This window comes from Triticum dicoccoides, chromosome 3A (genome assembly GCF_002162155.2).
Source record: "Triticum dicoccoides isolate Atlit2015 ecotype Zavitan chromosome 3A, WEW_v2.0, whole genome shotgun sequence".
Lineage (NCBI taxonomy): Eukaryota > Viridiplantae > Streptophyta > Magnoliopsida > Poales > Poaceae > Triticum > Triticum dicoccoides.
Window position 1 is genome coordinate 663,191,895 of NC_041384.1, and position 21,526 is coordinate 663,213,420.

At 47.4% G+C, this 21,526-nt stretch overlaps 1 protein-coding gene across 1 annotated transcript; it reads left to right on the top strand.

The window, feature by feature from the left end:
- The first annotated feature begins 14,576 nt into the window (after positions 1-14,576).
- On the top strand, positions 14,577-21,283 carry LOC119270060 (26S proteasome regulatory subunit 6A homolog). Its single transcript, XM_037552027.1, has 10 exons — positions 14,577-14,819; positions 14,913-15,029; positions 16,189-16,296; positions 17,358-17,549; positions 17,695-17,886; positions 18,305-18,423; positions 18,928-19,015; positions 19,274-19,393; positions 19,500-19,640; positions 20,927-21,283. The coding sequence occupies exons 1-10, from the start codon at positions 14,670-14,672 to the stop codon at positions 21,002-21,004; spliced, it is 1,305 nt and encodes a 434-aa protein (XP_037407924.1). The 5' UTR covers positions 14,577-14,669; the 3' UTR covers positions 21,005-21,283.
- Positions 21,284-21,526: the final 243 nt, after the last annotated feature.

The window sequence follows — 21,526 nt, forward strand, 5'->3', positions numbered from 1 at the left end:
CATGATCCGAGTCAACTAGGCCGTGTCCGATCATCACGTGAGACGGACTAGTCAACATCGGTGAACATCTTCATGTTGATCGTATCTACCATACGACTCATGCTCGACCTTTCGGTCTCTTGTGTTCCGAGGCCATGTCTGTACATGCTAGGCTCGTCAAGTCAACCTAAGTGTTTCGCGTGTGTAAATCTGGCTTACACCCGTTGTATGTGAACGTAAGAATCTATCACACCCGATCATCACGTGGTGCTTCGAAACGACGAACTTTCGCAACGATGCACAGTTAGGGGGAACACTGTCTTGAAATTTTAATGAGGGATCATCTTATTTACTACCGTCGTTCTAAGCAAATAAGATGCAAAAACATGATAAACATCACATGCAATCAAATAGTGACATGATATGGCCAATATCATATTGCTCCTTTTGATCTCCATCTTCGGGGCTCCATGATCATCATCGTCACCGGCATGACACCATGATCTCCATCATCATGATCTCCATCATTGTGTCTCCATGAAGTTGTCTCGTGCATAGAAACTACGCATAGACCTAGCTCATGATGCCACTGTTGGGGAACGTAGCAGAAATTCAAAATTTTCCTACGTGTCACCAAGATCTATCTATGGAGAAACCAGCAACGAGGGGAAGGAGAGTGTATCTACATACCCTTGTAGATCGCTAAATGGAAGCATTCAAGTGAACGGGGTTGATGGAGTCGTACTCGTCGTGATCCAAATCACTGATGATCCTAGTGCCGAACGGACGGCACCTCCGTGTTCAACACACGTACAGCCCGGTGGCGTCTCCTACGCCTTGATCCAGCAAGGTGATAAGGAGAGGTTGGGGAAGACTCCATCCAGCAGCAGCACGACGACGTGGTGGTGGTGGAGGAGCGTGGTACTCCAGCAGGGCTTCGCCAAGCACCGCAAGAGACGAGGAGGGAGAGGGGTAGGGCTGTGCCAAGAAGGAGAGGAAGTCATGTGTCTTGGGCAGCCCAAACCTCAAGTATATATAGGGGGAGGGGAGGGGCTGCGCCCCCACCTAGGGTTCCCTCCCTAGGGGTGGCGGCAGCCCCCAGATCCCATCTGGGTGGCGTCCAGGTGGAGGTGGAGAGGGAGGCGCACCAGGCATGGCCCTAAGGCCCATCTGCCCTTAGGGTTTGCCCCCCTCCTCCCCTTAGGCGCCTTGGGCCCTTATGGGGGGCGCACCAGCCCACCTAGGGCTGGTCCCCTCCCACACTTGGCCCATGCAGCCCTCCGGGGCTTGTGGCCCCACTTGGTGGACCCCCGGGACCCTCCCGGTGGTCCTGGTACGTTACCGATAAAACCCGAAACTTTTCCGGTGACGAAAACAGGACTTCCCATATATAAATCTTTACCTTCGGACCGTTCCGGAACTCCTCGTGACATCCGAAATCTCATCCGAGACTCCGAACAACATTCGGTAACCACGTATATCTATTCCCTATAACCCTAGCGTCATCGAACCTTAAGTGTGTAGACCATACGGGTTCGGGAGACATGCAGACATGACCGAGATGACTCTCTGGTCAATAACCAACAGCGGGATCTAGATACCCATGTTGGCTCCCACATGCTCCACGATGATCTCATTGGATGAACCACGATGTCATGGACTTAATCAATCCCGTATACAATTCCCTTTGTCTAGCGGTATGATACTTGCCCGAGATTCGATCGTCGGTATCCCGATACCTTATTCAATCTCGTTACCGGCAAGTCTCTTTACTTGTTCCGTAACACATCATCCCGTGATCAACTCCTTGATCACATTGTGCACATTATGATGATGTCCTACCGAGTGGGCCCAGAGATACCTCTCCGTTTACACGGAGTGACAAATCCCAGTCTCGATTCGTGCCAAGCCAACAGACACTTTCGGAGATACCTGTAGTGTACCTTTATAGCCACCCAGTTACGTTGTGACGTTTGGCACACCCAAAGCACTCCTACGGTATCTGGGAGTTGCACAATCTCATGGTCTAAGGAAATGATACTTGACATTAGAAAAGCTTTAGCATACGAACTACATGATCTTGTGCTAGGCTTAGGATTGGGTCTTGTCCATCACATCATTCTCCTAATGATGTGATCCCGTTATCAATGACATCCAATGTCCATGGTCAGGAAACCGTAACCATCTATTGATCAACGAGCTAGTCAACTAGAGGCTTGCTAGGGACATGGTGTTGTCTATGTATCCACACATGTATCTGAGTTTCCTATTAATACAATTCTAGCATGGATAATAAACGATTATCATGAACAAGGAAATATAATAATAATCAATTTATTATTGCCTCTAGGGCATATTTCCAACAGGTGGAGCGTCAGGGGGCCCACGAGGCAGGGGCGCGCCCAGGGGGGTAGGGTCGCCCCCACCCTCATGGACAGGGGGTGGGCCCCCTGATGTGGATTCTTCTTCCAGTATTTTTTATATATTCCAAAAATAATCTCCGTTGATTTTCATGTCATTCCGAGAACTTTTATTTCTGCACAAAAATAACACCATTGCAATTCTGCTGAAAACAGCGTCAGTCCGGGTTAGTTCCATTCAAATCATGCAAGTTAGAGTCCAAAACAAGGGAAATGTGTTTGGAAAAGTAGATGTGATGGAGACATATCAGCTCCCAAGTGACACCTAACCAATCTAGGAGACACCACTCTCCAAAAGGTAATAGATGGTGTGTTGATGATGGACTCCTTGCTCCTGTGCTTCAAATGATAGTCTCCCCAACACTCAACTCTCTCTCATAGGATTGGATTTGGTGGAAAGATGATTTGAGTGGAAAGCAACTTGGGGAAGGCTAGAGATCAAGATTTATGTGGTTGGAATGGAATATCTTCATCTCAACACAAGTGTAGGTGGTTCTCTCTCAGAAAATGTATGATGGAAGTGTAGGCATGTTCTGATGGCTCTCTCCATGAATGAAGAGGGGTGGAGGGTTATATATATCCTCCACACAAAATCTAACCGTTACACACAATTTACCAAACTCGGTGGGACCGAATCAGAAAACTCGGTCAGACCGATTCAGTTCAAAATGTGAACGTTAGGTTTTTCGGTGGGGCCTACATGTCAAATCAGTGGGAACGATTTCATTAGGGCATAACGTAATCTCGGTGAGACTGATTACACAAACTCGGTAGGACTGATTTTGGTAATAAGCAAACAGAGAGTTGGTCAGGCAAACTCGGTGAGACCGAAATGTTACGAAGGGGAAACAGAGAGTTTGCATTGCGAACTCGGTGGGACCGATCGCTCATATCGGTTAGACCGAAACATTACGAAGGGAAACAAAGAGTTTGCAATCCCATCTCGGTGATACCGAAAAGACTAGGGTTTTGTGGCAGTGGCTATGTCAACTGAACTCGGTGGCGCCGGATATAAAGTTTCGGTGGGGCCGAGTTTGACTTTTGGTTTGGGACATATGTGGATATGAGAAAGTGGTTGAGGATTTTGGAGCATATCACTAAGCATTTTGAGCAAGTAACCCATTAAGCAACACATCATGCCCTTTTAATAGTATTGGCTTTTCCTATGGACTCAATGCGATCTTGGATCACTAAAAGGTAAAAAGTAGAGTCTTGAGCTTTAGAGCTTGAGCCAATCTTTTGTCCTTAGCATTTTGAGGGGTCCACATTTCTAATCCATGCCATGCCAAACATTGAGCCTTCCTGAAATATTTATCTTGAAATAGTATTAGCTCAATGAGCTATATGTTGTTAGGAATTACCAAAACCACCTAGGGATAGTTGCACTTTCAATGATTTTCAATGATGATATTCGGTGGCCGAGGAGAGGGTCGTAGTTTGACCGCATACAACTCAACCATGATAGAGTGGAGGGCATGCCAAGATCATGAGAGACTACTTTGGCCTGAATCCAAACTATCCGAAGAAGTACTTTCCTTGGCGTTTTCGGATGCACATGAGTCTTTTTTTGACTATTGCAAAAGTCGTTGAGAAGTATGATGACTTGTTCAAGCTTCGAAGAAATGCATGTGGAGAGATAAGTGCAAGCCCTCTAGTGAAGTGCATTGCGGCTGTTCGAGTCTTGGCATATGTGTGTTCGTCTGACGCAATTTGACGACTATGTGTGCATTGGTGAAGACACAACCTTGGGGGCCGTTCGAAGGTTCACCGAAGCAGTGATCGATGTTTTTGGACCGGAGTACTTGAGGGCACCTGAGGGAGTCCTGGATTAGGGGGTGTCCGGATGGCCGGACTATACCTTCAGCCGGACTCCTGGACTATGAAGATACACGATTGAAGACTTCGTCCCGTGTCCGGGAGGGACTTTCCTTGGCGTGGAAGGCAAGCTTGGCGATACGGATATGCAGATCTCCTACCATTGTAACCGACTTTGTGTAACCCTAACCCTCTTCGGTGTCTATATAAACCAGAGAGTTTTAGTCCGTAGGACAACATACACAATCATACCATAGGCTAGCTTCTAGGGTTTAGCCTCTCTGATCTCGTGGTAGATCTACTCTTGTACTACCCATATCATCAATATTAATCAAGCAGGACGTAGGGTTTTACCTCCATCGAGAGGGCCCGAACCTGGGTAAAACTTCGTGTCCCTCGCCTCCTGTTACCATCTGGCCTAGACACACAGTTCGGGACCCCCTACCCGAGATCCACCGGTTTTGACACCGACATTGGTGCTTTCATTGAGAGTTCCTCTGTGTCGTCGCCGTCAGGCTTGATGGCTCCCATGATCATCGATAGTGATGCGGTCCAGGGTGAAACTTGTCTCCCTGGATAGATCTCTGTCTTCGGCGACTTTGCACGGCGGGCCAATTCACTTGGCCATCTGCAGCAGATCGAAAGCTATGCCCCTGGCCGCCAGGTCAGATTTGGAAGTTTAAACTACACGGCTGACATCCGCGGGGACTTGATCTTCGACGGATTCGAGCCACTGCCGAGCGTGCCGCACTGCCACGATGAGCATGCTCTAGCTCTGCCGCCTAACAGTGCCTTGAAGGCCGCACCCGCATCGGCTTCGACCCTTAATTCGGAGCTAACCGTGCCGATCGAGGATGGGTGGTTGGACGCTGCCTCGGGGGCTGCGATCCTAACGGCGATCGAGCCGAACACCAGCACCGCACTCCGCGAGACTCATGATTCCAAGGAGCCGGACTCCTCTCCGGACTCCGAACCATTCGCGCCTCCGCCGATCGAATCTGATTGGACGTCGATCATGGAGTTTACTGCCACAGACATCTTTCAGCACTTGCCCTTTGGCGATATTATAAAATCACTAAAGTCTCTCTCTTTATCAGGAGAGCCCTGGCCGGACTACGGTCAGCGAGATTGGGATGCAGACGATGAAGAAATTCAAAGCCCACCCACCACCCACTTTGTAGCCACTGTCAATGATTTAACTGACATGCTCGACTTCGACTCCACGGACATCGACGGTATGGACGCCGATGAAGGAGACGAGGAAGAACCAGCGCCTATTGGGCCCTGGAACACCACCTCGTCATATGACGTATACATGGTGGACGCACCAAAAGATGACGACGAGGAGCGGAAGGACGCACCGAAGGCTTGTTCCCTTGAAAAGCAGTCAAAGCAGCGACGCAAGCGCCGCCCCAAATCCCGCCTCGACAAAAATAGCGATCACACAGACTCAGCGCTGGAGCAGGGCGAACCGCTGCCGGACAACGGCAATCCGGATAATCAAACCGAACAAACAAATCCTATCAAGGATAATGGTCCGGACGACATAACGCCGGACATACACCCGGAGCAGCAGACTGCCCGTAAAAGGCTTGTTGCCACCGCAAGGAGCCTGAAAAAGCAGAAGGAAAGGCTCAAGGCCGCGTAAGACACACTCCAAATCACATGGAGTAAAATACTCAACACTGCAGCAAGGTATGGCGACAATCGCCCCTCCAAGAGCTACCCAAAGCGGAAGCTGCTACCCGAATTCGATGAGGAGGCCTCAGAACCCCCACAGCCAAATATCAAAGCAGCCACCTGGTCGGATAGACGACCCCTCTACCAATACAGAGCAACATACAACGCCGCTCACAATACAATACGGGACCCATGCGAGGGCTCGCACCCAAAGGACGGCGCAACCAGATCCATCTATGGACCACACAAGCGTGCCCCAGCATACAATGTAACACAACAAACATCTGAACAACGCGGTACACCCAGCTACAGGGGTGCCACACACCCCCTATGTTTCACCGATGAGGTGCTGGACCACGAATTTCCAGAGGGATTCAAGCCCGTAAACATAGAGGCATACGACGGAACAACAGACCCTCAGGTCTGGATTGAGGACTACATCCTTCATATCCATATGGCTCGAGGAGACGATCTCCACGCCATCAAGTACCTACCCCTCAAGCTCAAAGGGCCAGCTCGTCACTGGCTCAAAGGCCTCCCCGAAAGCTCCATTGGAAGTTGGGAAGAGCTCGAAGACGCCTTTCGGGCAAATTTTCAAGGGACTTATGTCCGACCTCCGGATGCAGACGGTTTGAGTCATATAACTCAACAGCCTGGAGAGTCAGCCCGAAAGTTTGGAACAGGTTTCTTACTAAAAAGAACCAGATTGTCGATTGTCCGGACGCCGAAGCCTTTGCAGCTTTCAAGCATAGCGTCCGTGACGAATGGCTCGCCAGACACCTCGGCCAAAATAAGCCGAGAATGATGGCCGCATTAACGAACCTCATGACCCGCTTTTGCACGGGTGAGGACAGTTGGCTAGCCAGATGCAGCACCGGCGACCCCAGTACATCTGAAGTTAGAGATGGAAACGGAAAATCACGGCGCAACAGCAATAACAAACGCCGGAATAAAGAAGACAGCACGAAGGGCACGGCAGTAAATGCCGGATTCAAAAGCTCTCGGGCAGGTCAAAAGCCGCCCCCTAAAGGCACCAGGGATGAACTGTCCAGCCTCAACAAAATTCTGGACCAAGTATGTCAGATCCATAGTACCCCTGGTAAACCTGCTAATCATACCCATAGAGAATGTTGGGTCTTCAAGCAGTCCGGCAAGCTCAACGCCGTACATAAGGGGGAGGATACACCAAGTGAAGACGAAGACGAGCCTCCCAAGCAAGACACGGCGGAACAAAAGAAATTTCCACCAGAAGTCAAAACAGTAAACGTGTTACACGTGATCAAGGGAAAAAACAACACGGCACTCCTAGGAAAATATACCCAAGTGCCTGTCACCGCGAAGTCCTGCCACTGGTCGTCTCAACCGATCACTTTCAACCATCACGATTACTCAGCAAGTATCCGACACGCAGGATGGGCTGCCCTGGTATTAGACCCAGTAATTGGCGGATATCACTTCACACGAGTCTTGATGGATGGCGGCAGCAGCCTAAACTTAATATATCAGGATACAATCCGCGGGATGGGGTTAGACCCAACACAAATTCGCCATAGCAATACTACCTTTAAAGGAGTAATGCCAGGCCCAGGGGCTCGTTGTACGGGCTCCCTCCTACTACAGGTTATATTCGGCTCTCCCGATAACTTCCGTCATGAACATTTAACCTTCCACATCGCTCCGTTTCAAAGTGGCTATCAAGCACTGCTCGGACGCGAAGCTTTCGCTCGCTTTAATGCAATACCACACTACACCTCCCTCACACTCAAGATGCCCGGTCCACGTGGCATCATTTCAATGAACGGAAATATCAAGCGATCTCTGCGCGCCGAAGAGAGTGCGGCTGCCGTGGCAGCCGCACACTAAAGGCGCCTGGACCAGTGAAAGCATCCAAATAGGTCGTCAAGACCTCAGACACAACTAATCAAGTCCAGCGCCGCTATTTATACCGAATAAGTGGTCACACCCCTATTTGTCAATACAAGGGGCTCAACGCGCGCAGACAAGTGGCAATTTCTTATCATCTTGAATTATACATGGTTTCTTTAAAAACTATCCTTTTTGCACGACAACTTTTTCACTTAACTTCCTCTCTTTTACAGACGATCATCGTGCTACACCCGTCCAGGATACGGCACAACGGAGACACAGGCGCAGACGTGCAGCAGGGACCCGCTCCAAGGATTCTTTTTAGATTAAGACCCTGCGTAAACCTCTTTTACTGTCTCTTGTTGATACATATCCACCATTGAGAAGGATGCTGACGTCTTGGCATGTGGCCACGCCAGAACAATGCACGTACCTGAACACAAGGGGCTTCTTACAAAGGCCATTATTTAGGCCCGGTTTATACCACAAAGATCGAATACCTTAGGAAGTGTTCAGCGTCGCGAGTTTGGCCCTGTATGCATCAGCTCCGAATCATTGTCTTTGGTCAAATGTTGGGTTTGCCCGGCTCCTGTGTTTTGGTGCCTTACATTCCGCTTTACCGGCTAAGGTAGCACCAGGAGAACTACTGCGATTGTGCCCTGGTTCATCCGGACGAGCACCTCAGTAGAGAAAGCCGAAAACTGACTGTCATGATATAGCGTGAGACTGGTCAACCACTCGATGACCTGTGGGAATGTTAGAATTCCTCCGCCTTAACGAAGGGTTGTTTTCCGGCCAGGCATGTACGCACCCCGGAACCGGGAGAGTGCGGAGCCACCAGGGGCTATCTAGTAGCCCCACTGTCAAACTCCTATGGCTAAGTGAAAGTGCTAAAGCATTATAGTCCGGTTGCCTCGCTCGCTCCGCTATCACCTCCTTAATAGGACCAAGACGTTGGGTTAAGTGTGAACGCGTGTTTTTGCGAGCACCTCCGCATTATATGCGTGGGGGTTGAAGCCGACGACTTCAATCTTTCAGGTTCTACACATGTATACATAAACGGCCGCCCAGGAGGCATCATATTACTTTCAGGCAAAAGTATAAAAATAGCCTTATAAAAATTAATAAAAGCATTTCGCTTACAATGAGATTACATATCACTCAAACATAATATTTTTTGAGCACTGGGTCTCTATCAAACGGGCACCCTCAAGAACTTCTTCAAAGTAGTGCTCAGCAGCCTTTCGACCTATAGCCGAATCCCGCGCTGCAACATTGGTAGCATCCATCTCTGCCCAGTATGCCTTAACACGGGCAAAGGCCATCCATGCGCCCTCTATGCACACTGCCTCTTCATCGCATTAATGTGCGGCACCACATCAAGGAACTGCTGCACCAAGCTGAAATAGTTGTTCGGTTTTGACCTTTTCGGCCATAGCTGATCCACAACAGACCTCATGGAGAGTCCGGACAACCTATTTAGTTCAGCCCATTCGGCTAATTGGTCAGTCAATGAAAGTGGACGCTCAAGAGAATGGAATTGTCTCCAAAACAGTTGGTCTACTTCATGGTCCGTCTGACCCTGGAAGTACTTGGCCGCATCGGCAGCGCTCGCCGCCAAATCTATATACACATCCTCCGAACTCCACAGCCGGGGCATATCGTGGATCTCCGAACTTCCTCCGCAACATAAAGGATTTCCCAGCTACAATATCCCCGGCTTCCCGCAGCTCCTCCTTCTTTGCCCTCATAGCAGAACGGAGGTCTTTTCTCGTCGCAGCAGCCTTCTCAAGGTCCGATGCCTTCGCTTGGTTTTCCTTTCCAAGAACCCGGCAACGGTTGGTGGCGGCTTTTAATTCTATGGCCATCTTGTCTCGGCTCTCGCCATGCGCGGCCTTCTCGGCTTGCAACTCTTCGGCCGCCTTCAAAGCAGCCGCATTACCCAACCTCGCTTGTTCCTTGGCTCGGGCAAGTTCTGCCCGCAAGGCTTCAACAGTGGCAGCTCCATCTACAGTCACAACATATTAAAGATGCTGGCATCATACTGCTCTTCCTATTGTGGCGTTTACCAGATAATGACACTTACCTTGTGCCTCGTCAAGCCTTTTGTTAACAAGCTCAATGTCGGCGTCTACCGCATCCAACTGCCGTTCTAAATGGGCAAACTCGCCAGTCCAGCTAGCCACCGGAGCTTCCATCACCTGCACATAGAGGCAGTATGGTTATTACCTGGGAATATGATCCTCTGTTCGTCGTCGTTTCCGACGACAACCAGAGTCTCAGGGGCTACTATCTACACAGGGCACACCTAGCATGTGCAGGACTATCATACATTCTTTTACGTACCTCAAAGCCTGTCAGTAGACTCATAAAAGCTTCATGCAACCCGCTTTTGGCGGATGATATTCTCTCCATCACCGTATTCATCAGCACACGGTGTTCATCTGAGATGGCCGCTCGCCCCACCAACTCCCTCAGAACATCCGATCGCACATTAGACGGTGCCGGACTCTTTTGTCTGCTCTCTTCGGGAGCCGGACACTGGGAGCTTCGGGGGTCAATGGGATTATCTTCTGGCCTCACCGGACTCGGAGAGGCCCTCCGCGACGACACTTCAGGGTTGCCCGCTTCCGGAGCGGAGGAGTCCGGAGGAGGCGTTTCGCTCTCCATCATCTCTGAAAGAAGATCCCCCGAAGACAAGCTCATTTGAGAGGGGCTAAGGCCCGAACTACAAAAATATATGCGGTGGTTATCTTCTTAGAAGAAAAAGATGGCATACCTGTACTATTAAAGTATTTCGGGTCACTTACGACTCGCGGGAGAATTGATCCCCCCGCGGACTTTGTGCGGCAACGGCGCCCCCCAAGGTAGGACCCTCTGTGGGAGACTTCTTCTCCCGTTTGGAAGCTTCGGCTTCCGAATCCCCGGGCGCAGTCCTTTTCCTCTTCTGGTCGTCTTCCTTCATGGAGACGCTCGCTCCCTCGGCTAGAATGGGCAGCGTTGGGGGCCCGCGTCCGCCCGCATTATCCTCCACATTATCTTCCTTCAAGGGCTCCGGGCAAGGTGCGGTCTGGAGCATCTTTTCCAATACCGGATTTTCCAAACCCTCAGGGAGGGGGGCCGAACACCGAATCAACTTCGCCTTTGTTAGCCAGTCCTGGTCAAAAAGCAAACTCTCAGAAATAACTCCGTAACAAAGGAGAGATAGTATGTTCGGCCGGAAGGTGCCTTACCTGTTCGGCAGCGCGGTTACTACTCAGGCCCACGTCCTCGGTGATTTCCGGACACTCCACCTGAGGTCCGAAGAATGACTTGTACATCTCCTTGTGCGCCAGGACGAGAAAATTTTGAATGACACGCGGTCCCTCGGGATTGAACTCCCATAGGCGAAGAGGCCGGCGTTTGCAAGGCTGGACTTGACGAACCAGCATAACTTGTATTACCGCAACCAAACTGAAATCTCCATTGATGAGATCGCGAGTGTGGCTTTGCAGTATAGGCACGTCCTTGGCTGGACCCCAGCTCAGACCTCTGCTGATCCATGACATCAGTTGTGGTGGAGGGCCCGAGCAGAAAACAGGGGCGGCCGCCCACTTGGCACTTCTAGGAGCCGTGATGTAGAACCACTCCTGTTGCCACAATTCAGACACCTCTGGGATGGAACCTTTGGGCCACGGAGCTCCTGCCATCTTGCGTATTGAGGCACCTCCACACGCTGCATGTTGCCCCTCGATCGTCTTTGGCTTCACTTCAAAGGTCTTGAGCCATAGGCCAAAGTGAGGGGTAACCCGGAGGAAGGCCTCGCACACGACAATAAATGTCGTGATATGAAGAAAAGAGTCCGGAGCTAGATCATGGAAGTCTAGCCCGTAATAAAACATCAGACCCCTGACGAAAGGATCCAGAGCAAGGCCTAGACCTCGGAGGAAGTGGGAGACGAACACGACGTTCTCGTTGGGTTTGGGGGTGGGAACGGCCTGCCCTCGGGGAGGCAGCCGATGCAAAATCTCGGCGGTCAAATATCTGGCCTCCCTCAACTTTTTGATGTCTTCTTCCGTGATGGAGGAAGGCACCCATTGGCCTTGAAGGCTAGATCCGGACATGACTGAAGGTTCGGAGCACCTGACCTGAACTTCGGGCGTTTGAGCTTGAGGTGGGGGAAGGATTCGATTGAGCACGGGAGGGAAAAATAAAAGCCTTGTCCCCTTTATAAAGAGGGTGAATATCAAGCATCCTCTCCTTGTCCGTTTGGACTTGCCTATGATCTAGGAGTCCTAGAAGCGGCTGGGTTACCCACGCCCGCATTGATGAGAATCCCGGAATAAGGGGACATGATCTCTGCTTTAACAAGACGTGTCAAGGAAACCGCCTCGCATGACGCACTGAGGTGGGATAATGAAACGACTCGGATAAAGGCTTGGCCGTGGTGTGTCACATTACGGAATACGTCAGCAGATTAGATTTGTGTAAATATTATTCTCTCTATGACAATATGTGGAAACTTATTTTGCAGAGCCGGACACTATCTTTGTGTTCAAAATCTTCTATGAAGTACTTGGAGGAGGAACCCGCCTTGCAATGCCGAAGACAATCTGCACGCCGGACTCGTTGTCATTGAAGCTTGGTTTAGGGGCTACTGAGGGAGTCCTGGATTAGGGGGTGTCTGGATGGCCGAACTATACCGCCAGACTCCTGGACTATGAAGATACACGATTTCGTCCCGTGTCCGGGAGGGACTTTCGTTGGCGTGGAAGGCAAGCTTGGCAATACGGATATGCAGATCTCCTACCATTGTAACCGACTTTGTGTAACCCTAACCCTCTCCGGTGTCTATATAAACCGGAGAGTTTTAGTCCGTAGGACAACATACACAATCATACCATAGGCTACCTTCTAGGGTTTAGCCTCTCTGATCTCGTGATAGATCTACTCTTGTACTACCCATATCATCAATATTAATCAAGTAGGATGTAGGGTTTTACCTCCATCGAGAGGGCCCGAACCTGGGTAAAACTTCGTGTCCCTCGCCTCCTGTTACCATCCGGCCTAGACGCATAGTTTGGGACCCCCTACCCGAGATCCACCGGTTTTGACACCAACAGCACCCAACAAGGAAGATGCCCAAAGGTTGATGACAGAAAGTGAAGCAAGAGGATGGCCATGGATGCTTGGATCACTTGACTGTATGCACTGGACATGGAAGAATTGTCCAGCAGGGTGGAAAGGGTGAAAGTGCAACTAATTCTCGGATGGTTTTGGTAATTAATAACAACATAATCACCATTGAACTAATGCCTACTCAAATAATATTTCAGAAAAGTTCAATCTAGGCATGGCAATGGGATGTGAACGTCGACCCCTCAAAATGCAAAGGACAAACATTGGCAAAAGCTCCAAGACTCTACATTATTTTGCTTAAGTGATCAAAGCTCACATTGAGTACATAGGAAAACCAGTACTATTAAAAGGGGATGCTCGGACCTCGCGGAGTTCCTCTAGACTAGGGCTACCCGACCTGGGCGACATCGTCACCTATTTCTGGCTTATCTTTGTTGCGATGTTCTGGACTCTATGGAGGACACATAATAAAATGGTGATTGAGCGGGTCTTTCCGCGGCAGGCATCTGACTCCTTCAAATTCCTTGCTTTTCCGCAACACTAGCACCCGCTCTCTAGGCAGCGCGACCGCGATCGACTTGGACTCATGCTGGATACGCTACTGGCCACAACGCATCGACTATCATCTTTGTAGGGCCGCTTAGCGGTAGCCACCAGGCGTTTTTTTCTTATTTATCTTGTGCTTATTTTGGGGCATGATTGTGCTATTGCTCCAACCATCGTTGATGATTTGAAGCTCGGACGTTCGTTGTATGATCCATTGCTTTATTTATAAAGCGGCGCGAAAGCCTATTTCGAGAGACATGATATTCATCAAATTCTCCAAACTCAGCAAGTATGAGGTGACTATGCGCATATCCTTTTGTTCGACATCTTATTCTTTTGCCGATGCATATATCTATTTCATCAAAGTGTAGGTGTTTTCCTATTCTCTGGTTGGTGATCGATGGTTGTTTCTGTTTTTTTGTTTGCATTTGAACAATCACAGTTGTTTAGATTAAGCATCTGCATAGGTACTGTGTGTAGTTGCAACCTCCAGCCATATGTGTCGATTGAATCTACTTCCTTTTCTTTGTTTTCAAATATAGGACAAAAGTAATGTTTAATTTTTTTGTTCAATCCACCATATTCTTTTGGGAATCAAGTTCCAGACACGTGGGTAGCTGATCGACAGTGGAGCTACGGGAGTGGTGGACATGCGACGAGGGAAGGAGAAAGAAGGAAGGACGAGGAAGGAGGGACAGGGGTGCCAAAGCCGAGAGAAAGGATCAAAGGAGGGAGACACCAAGGGAGGTGGCATGGGAGAATTAAGTGACGAATTTAGTGATCATTGTGATAAAAGACTGTCATGGTCCCTCTAATGATAAGTGGGTGGCTAAATTTTCCAAACACGGAATCACTTGATAAAAATATTGCTATGCACAATGAAACTATATCTATTGCTACTATTGATGATGATTACGATATTTCTATTTTTATTTATTTATTACCCTTGAAACCACAGGGGTGTACATTTCTATTATATAATCAGAAGTCGGGAATTGCAAAAAGGTTAGGGGGTGGTTAAGGATATACCAAAAAGCCACCACTCCGGGCCCCGGCTCACGGACCCAAAACATCCAACTGGGCTGCATTTCCTGCGGAAAGGCCCAAGGCCCAGGCCGACAACCTATACCTGAAGCTTAAGCCGAAGTCAGGGGAATCACCATCAACTCCTTCCCCAAGCCGCAACCTCCCACAAATCTCCGCCGGCCCTCCCCTTCCGACCCGCACAGGCCGCAGCAGAGCGCCATGTCGTCCTCCCCTACCCCCGCGCCAGACGCCGGCGCCGCCGCGATGGCCGTCGACGACTCGTCGGAGACCGACCAGCTCGACTCCATGTCCACGGAGGACATCGTCCGGGCCACCCGCCTCCTCGACAACGAGGTCCGCGTCCTCAAGGTACGGCCCCCCTCCCCCGAACCCTAGCAGCCGCTATCCCGTCCCATCGGTCCAGGGTCGCCTGATCTGGTTTGTCTGTTCGCGGGGGTGCAGGACGAGCTGCAGCGGAACAACCTGGAGCTCGAGAACGTCAAGGACAAGATCAAGGAGAACCAAGAGAAGATAAAGCTCAACAAGCAGCTGCCCTACCTCGTCGGCAACATCGTCGAGGTTCGTGCCTCACCTGCCCCGGGAATTTACCCGATCTGGATGTGGATGCGGAAATTATGGGTTTCTGTACCGAGTTCATTCATGCCGGATTCACGATTCCCCGATCCAGTATTAGTTCGTGCAAACCAGATTAGTAGCCCAGAGTAGCGTCTGACTTCACATGCTCTTGTTTTGAGCTTCACTGCGTGCTGATTGATGAGGGGCCAGTGACTGTATGCCCTAGTTTAGTTGCTGGAAATGTTTGACCTCACAGAAACGCATAGTTACACGCCAATTTGCCTGTGTAGGTCCTGCCTCACCTGGTGGTGGAGGTCCTACCTCACCTCATATCTGCTCTTAATGAACACGTTCAGATTACTACATGGACCAACCCAGATTATCCATTAGGCGATAGATATAGTACCTTGGCGTCGTCTAGACCGCGGCGTCAAGCTGCAGAGGTAGCTGCATCGTAATTGTACATGCCATAGTCTGACGGCGCGACGGCCGCGTGAATGATTTGATGATCAGTACTGATGATGATGCCCGCAGTATTGGAGCGGCGGCAGCGGCGGCCAAGCTGGCGCGGCATGCTGCCCTGGAGGCCCCAAAGCGGCGAGGTTGACCTATTAGCCTAGCGGGCGACGGGCGTCAGGGACCATGGGTTGAGGGAGACGAATCGGCAGTCCTGATCGTGAATGCGTGATGGATGGGAGCAGTGAACGGCGTGATTGATGGGCGTGGAGAATAAACCGGGGGTGGGGTTGGAAACTTGGGGCAACGGGGCTTTAGTTTTGGAAGAAAATCCCTGGTGGGAGGAGAATAAAATCAGTGCGGCACGTATGTGGTGGGTCTTGTATCGATTGACGGGCAACGAGCGAACGACTACCGGACTGCACCTTTAGGAGTAGAGATTATCTAGGAGGAGGTAAATCAATTGCAACTGTATTGCTTGCTATGTGGTAGCTATCTGGAATCAGTTGGTGTGTATCAGTGCTGTTGTTCATTAGCTTCTGATAACTTATCTGGCAAGGATAAACTGCTGCACTCATTTTTTCTTTTCCTTAAACTCAGAACTGATATTTTCAAGGTTATAGTCTGCCAGGTTGCTGATAAATATGTTGACTTCAGATGCATTTTTACTTGGAAATCTACTAATGTAATTTATCAACTGTTTCAGATATTGGAAATGAACCCTGAAGATGAGGCTGAAGAGGATGGCGCTAATATAGATCTGGACTCACAGAGGAAAGGAAAATGTGTTGTTCTTAAGACATCCACAAGACAGGTAAATAGACTTGCTCGAACTTGCTGTGGTGCTTATACATCTCTAGTATCCGTTAATACTTCTACTCCAACTGCATATGCATGAACTGTCATGGATGTAGCCCAGGCATGCCGGTGGTTGGTGCCATAGGAATGAGTACTCACAGAGGAAAGATACTCCATGGTTGATTAGTTGTGTGTATTCAGTTTGACTCCGATTTTAGTGTTTCTGCCTATATTTGGGAGAGCTGAGTAGTACAACAGAAGTTAGTTAAGTGCTAGTGGTGTAGCTCAGCGCAGTTCAGGAGGTGGATAATTAGGAAAGTGATAAGATTATGAGTTCATTTGGTTTCAAGTTAGTACAAGCATCAAGTCTCACGGGCCTAGTTAAGTACGTAGTTTTGTACGAGAGCAGGTGTTGTAATCTTTGACACTATGGACCTTTTCCATCTAAACAAGCAGTAAGATTCTTAAGTAGATTTTAATTTTGATTGACAACTCTCCTATAGGCTATAAACACCAACATTTGTTATTTTAAATGAGTTTAGCATGTCAACCATGCCAAGTTCTCCTGGGAGTTGGTACCATGATACTCCCTCCGTTCCTAAATATTTGTCTTTTAGAGATTTCAAATGGACTACCACATACGGGTGCATATAGACATATTTTAGAGTGTAGATTCACTCATTTTGCTCCGTATGTAGTCACTTGTTGAAATATCTAGAAAGACAAATATTTAGGAACGGAGGGAGTACATCAATCACAGATAGCCGAATTTATTATGTCAGACATCACATCCTAGTACTTTGCAGCGTCAATATTCCTGTCGCTGCCTGTGTACAGCATTTTACCTGGTCAATTTATCTGTATCCATATTAACCCTTTCATTTATGAGCCTGGGCTATTTTAATTTAGATTTTTGGAACTTGACAAGGTTTATTTCCACATACCATTTGATGAATATCATATTCTCATTAGTTGGGCAATCTTAGCTGTTTTAGAGAATCAATTTACTTGTGTGCTGTAAAAAGTTGGGACGTGCTGCTCAAGGCTTCTCCGTTTATTTTCTATTCTTGATTGCAGACTATATTCCTTCCTGTGATCGGGCTAGTTGACCCTGATAACCTCAAGCCTGGTGATTTGGTTGGAGTCAACAAGGACAGCTACTTGATATTAGACACGCTACCTTCGGAGTATGACTCTCGAGTAAAGGCAATGGAGGTAGATGAAAAGCCTACGGAGGATTATAATGACATTGGTGGCCTTGAGAAAGAGGTATTTACTAGGATGATTACCAGGTTATCTTTCTGTAGGTAGTACAATGTTAAGTTTCTTACCTCAGAATATTTTTAGTTGATAATTGTTCGCTTTTATTTGCTCCCTGATGTTCTGATTTTGTATTGTCTAATTTCTAATGCAGATTCAGGAACTTGTTGAAGCTATAGTGTTGCCAATGACACACAAGGAGCAATTTCAGAAGTTGGGAATCCGTCCCCCGAAAGGAGTTCTCTTATATGGACCACCTGGGACGGGAAAGACGTTGATGGCTCGTGCATGTGCTGCACAAACCAATGCAACCTTTCTGAAACTTGCTGGTCCGCAGCTAGTCCAGGTAACTAACTTTGGATGTTCATTGAAAGCAGAATGTGCAATATCATGTTATTATTTGTTTCAATGAACTAGATGGTCATACTAATTGACTTATTCTAGGGCTAGCAGGCTTATTCTATCAATCATTGAACACTGCTTTGGCATGCTTTGCAGACTATGATCAATTCTGTTAAGATGATTGTATCTTTCTTCACACTCAAGTGAACTTTGATTGTAATCCTTAACTGTGTAGTTGACAGTGATTAAGTATTCTTTAGCATCATTGGCTCAGGATATGACTTGAATATCGACTTGCATCTAAAATTGCTGGCTCCAACATAGAATGTCCATTTGCATCTGTAATATTCCTGGGTCCAGCATTTTTTAATTCTTCTGGGTATCTTTCAGTCAAATATTAACATTTTTGTGAATTGTTTCAGATGTTCATCGGTGACGGGGCAAAGCTTGTCCGAGATGCCTTTGAGCTGGCAAAGGAGAAGGCCCCCTGCATCATTTTTATTGATGAGATTGATGCAATTGGAACAAAGCGTTTTGACAGGTGCATTTTGCATTTTGTTTTGCATGCATCGCTTGTACACTAAGCGTTGTTATTTTTATAGTTTAGTCCAGTGTAAATGCTTAGTTTCTCGTTACCTATTGTGATTGAAGTATGCCTCGTCATGTCGCTACTCTTGTTTTTAATTTGGCGAATTGTCTGATGAATGGACAATTATTGTATTAAGGTTGTATTAAAGTTGAGACACTTATTTTGGTATAATCTTTGTATGAAGAAAATCAGTTAGTGTCCCTGCAAGTCGAACACTCCTTAAACCTTCTATGTCATCATATGTAAAATAAGAGAAACTGTTCATGATTTTATACTTCCAGAGATAAATACATCTTAACTACTTTCAGCATATGCTGCACATATCATATGTGATGATGTTGTTAACCTATTAATGCAGGGTAAAGATATTGATTACTTGCAACTAGATCTGATATTTTTTACCGTGAAGTATATATTTGATATTGTTTGTATTTTCCTTTTTCTATTTGACTGCAGTGAAGTGAGTGGTGACAGAGAAGTGCAACGAACTATGTTGGAGTTGCTGAATCAGCTAGATGGATTTAGCAGTGATGAGAGGATAAAGGTCAGCATGTCCTAATATTTGTCTCTGTAATCTGAATGCACGCAAGCTCAACCTGTAAAGATAATTTGTTTTGTACTGATGGTTTGGCCTAACTAGTTTTGAAAACAGCAATTTGTTAAAATAGACATTTTTATTTGATTGATTAGTGAGTAGCCACAAATTCGCTTCAGTTGGTCATAATTTGAGAGATGATGAATACCTGATCAGATGTTTTATTCATTCTGTTTCCTTAACACATTGTTGTTATGTGACTTGCAGGTGATAGCTGCAACCAATCGTGCAGATATTCTCGATCCTGCTTTACTCCGTTCTGGTCGCCTGGACAGAAAGATTGAGTTCCCTCATCCGACGGAAGAAGCAAGAGCTCGGATTTTGCAAGTATGTCTCTTGCAATTTGTTAGAGGCTGATAACTCTTATTGCGTTAATTGCTTACCTTTTGGTTTTGTGTGCTCAAAGAAGTTTCTTCTGTGTTCTATCTTGTAGATTCACTCAAGAAAGATGAACGTACATCCTGATGTCAACTTTGAGGAGCTGGCTCGTTCAACTGATGATTTCAACGGTGCACAGCTGAAGGCTGTTTGTGTGGAAGCTGGCATGCTTGCTCTACGCAGGGACGCTACAGAGGTTTGTGCTGACTCTTATTCTTTTGCCACATTTGTGCCTTTATGGAAGTATCAGTTTGTTGGTAGATAATGGATGTTGATAAACGCAGATAAAATCGATTAGGATGTTAGATCAGAAAATGAAATTATAAACAAATCAACATTAGGTCTATTGTATGTTCAGCATGAACTGAACAGCCTGAAGTTTCTTTCCTACTTCTAAAGATTTGAGTTGGTGGTGAGTTCACTCAGCTCAACTTCTTACCCTTAATTGCGGGTCCTACTACACAGCAGATGAAATAAAAAATCTATTGACTGATGTTGAACCTGGTAGTCTCCTGTGCATGGATAGCAACCTGGTACGCTCAGTTTTTTTTAGAGAGAAAAATATACATCTCTTCCTCAGGACTTCCTGTTACGCCGCCGCTATTGCCCAATCCCCCATCATCCCCTGACAGTCCTCGTTCTCCTGCCGCCTCTACGCTCCAATTGCTGTCCACCGGCGTTCGTTTTTTTAATCCTCGCCTCTCCTGACGCTGCAACCCATAGCTTGCTACGAGGAGAGTGGTAACTGTGGGACATGCTAGCCACCAGACTGCTCTGCTGCAGCTACTGGAGCTCGGCGCTGGTGGGTTCTAGACCGATGTGAGGATATGCGTGGGCAACGGGTTTGGGGCTGGGGATTTCTGCTGGTGCTGGGCGTAGAAGTTGTATTCAGGAGAGAGCCATTGGGTATTGGGAAATTGAAAGATTTTGACGTCAAATCTTTTTAGACTGTTCAGGTTCAATCATCAAGTATATACTTCCTCCGTTCCTAAATAGGAGTATTTGTCTTTTTAGAGATTTCAAATGGACTATCATATACGGATGTATATAGACATATTTTAGAGTGTAGATTCACTCATTTTGCTCCGTATCTAGTCACTTGTTGAAATGTCTAGAGAGACAAATGTTTAGGAACGGAGCGAGTATAAAACTGAGAAGATACCGATATTTTGTCGCAACACTTTTGTAAAATATACTATGAGCTTCTAATAAATGTCTCTATTCATTATTTGGTTGTTCCGTGGCAACGCACGGGCACTGATCTAATAATACATTTTACAATAGAGAATCACAGTGGAATATAAATACAGTATAAAAGATGCACTTTGATATCTCGAAGCATTTTTGTGTCTTGGTAGCTCGTACCATCAATTTTTTTTATTTGACTGCCTGAAGTGACTTGCCTCATGAAGCATGTTAACTGTATTCAGAAACAAGGGATAATGTACTGCTGCGCTCAACCCTATCTTTTTGCATATGCAGGTGATCCATGAAGATTTCAACGAAGGCATTATCCAAGTGCAAGCAAAGAAGAAGTCCAGCTTGAATTATTACGCTTAGTTTCCCTTGAGTAATCAGAACGCTTGGTCCTGTGATGACCGTTGTTTGTAACACTCGGCTACCGTTTTTATTTGGAATATAGTTTAATTCTCGAATCCTTGTGATTGTGTGAATCACTCTTGCTTTGTGCCTGTACCCAAAGAGATTATTTCTAGCCAATTGCTCTGTGCCGAAAATGTTTACGGCTTGTTCAGGATGCATTAGCTATATTCCAAATAAAAATGGTAGGTTGGTGCCAGATTGATGTCCCGAGGGACTCACCACTTACTTTTGCTTTTCTATTAGTGTGTCCATGGGCATCATCACCTCACCCTTTCCTGCCATGAAACGATGAGGGGAGGAAGAAACAAACATGGCAAAATTTGGACCTAATAATAACCAATTGTTTTACGGCTGCTTGCGCCCTGTTTTTTCTGAACATGGGATATTTCCAAGTTATCATTTCAATCGAGCGGGGAGGGTGAAGGCGATGGTCCCTGACGGACGGAGCTGCTGTTGCTGCTTGGTATTTTGGGTTGGAAC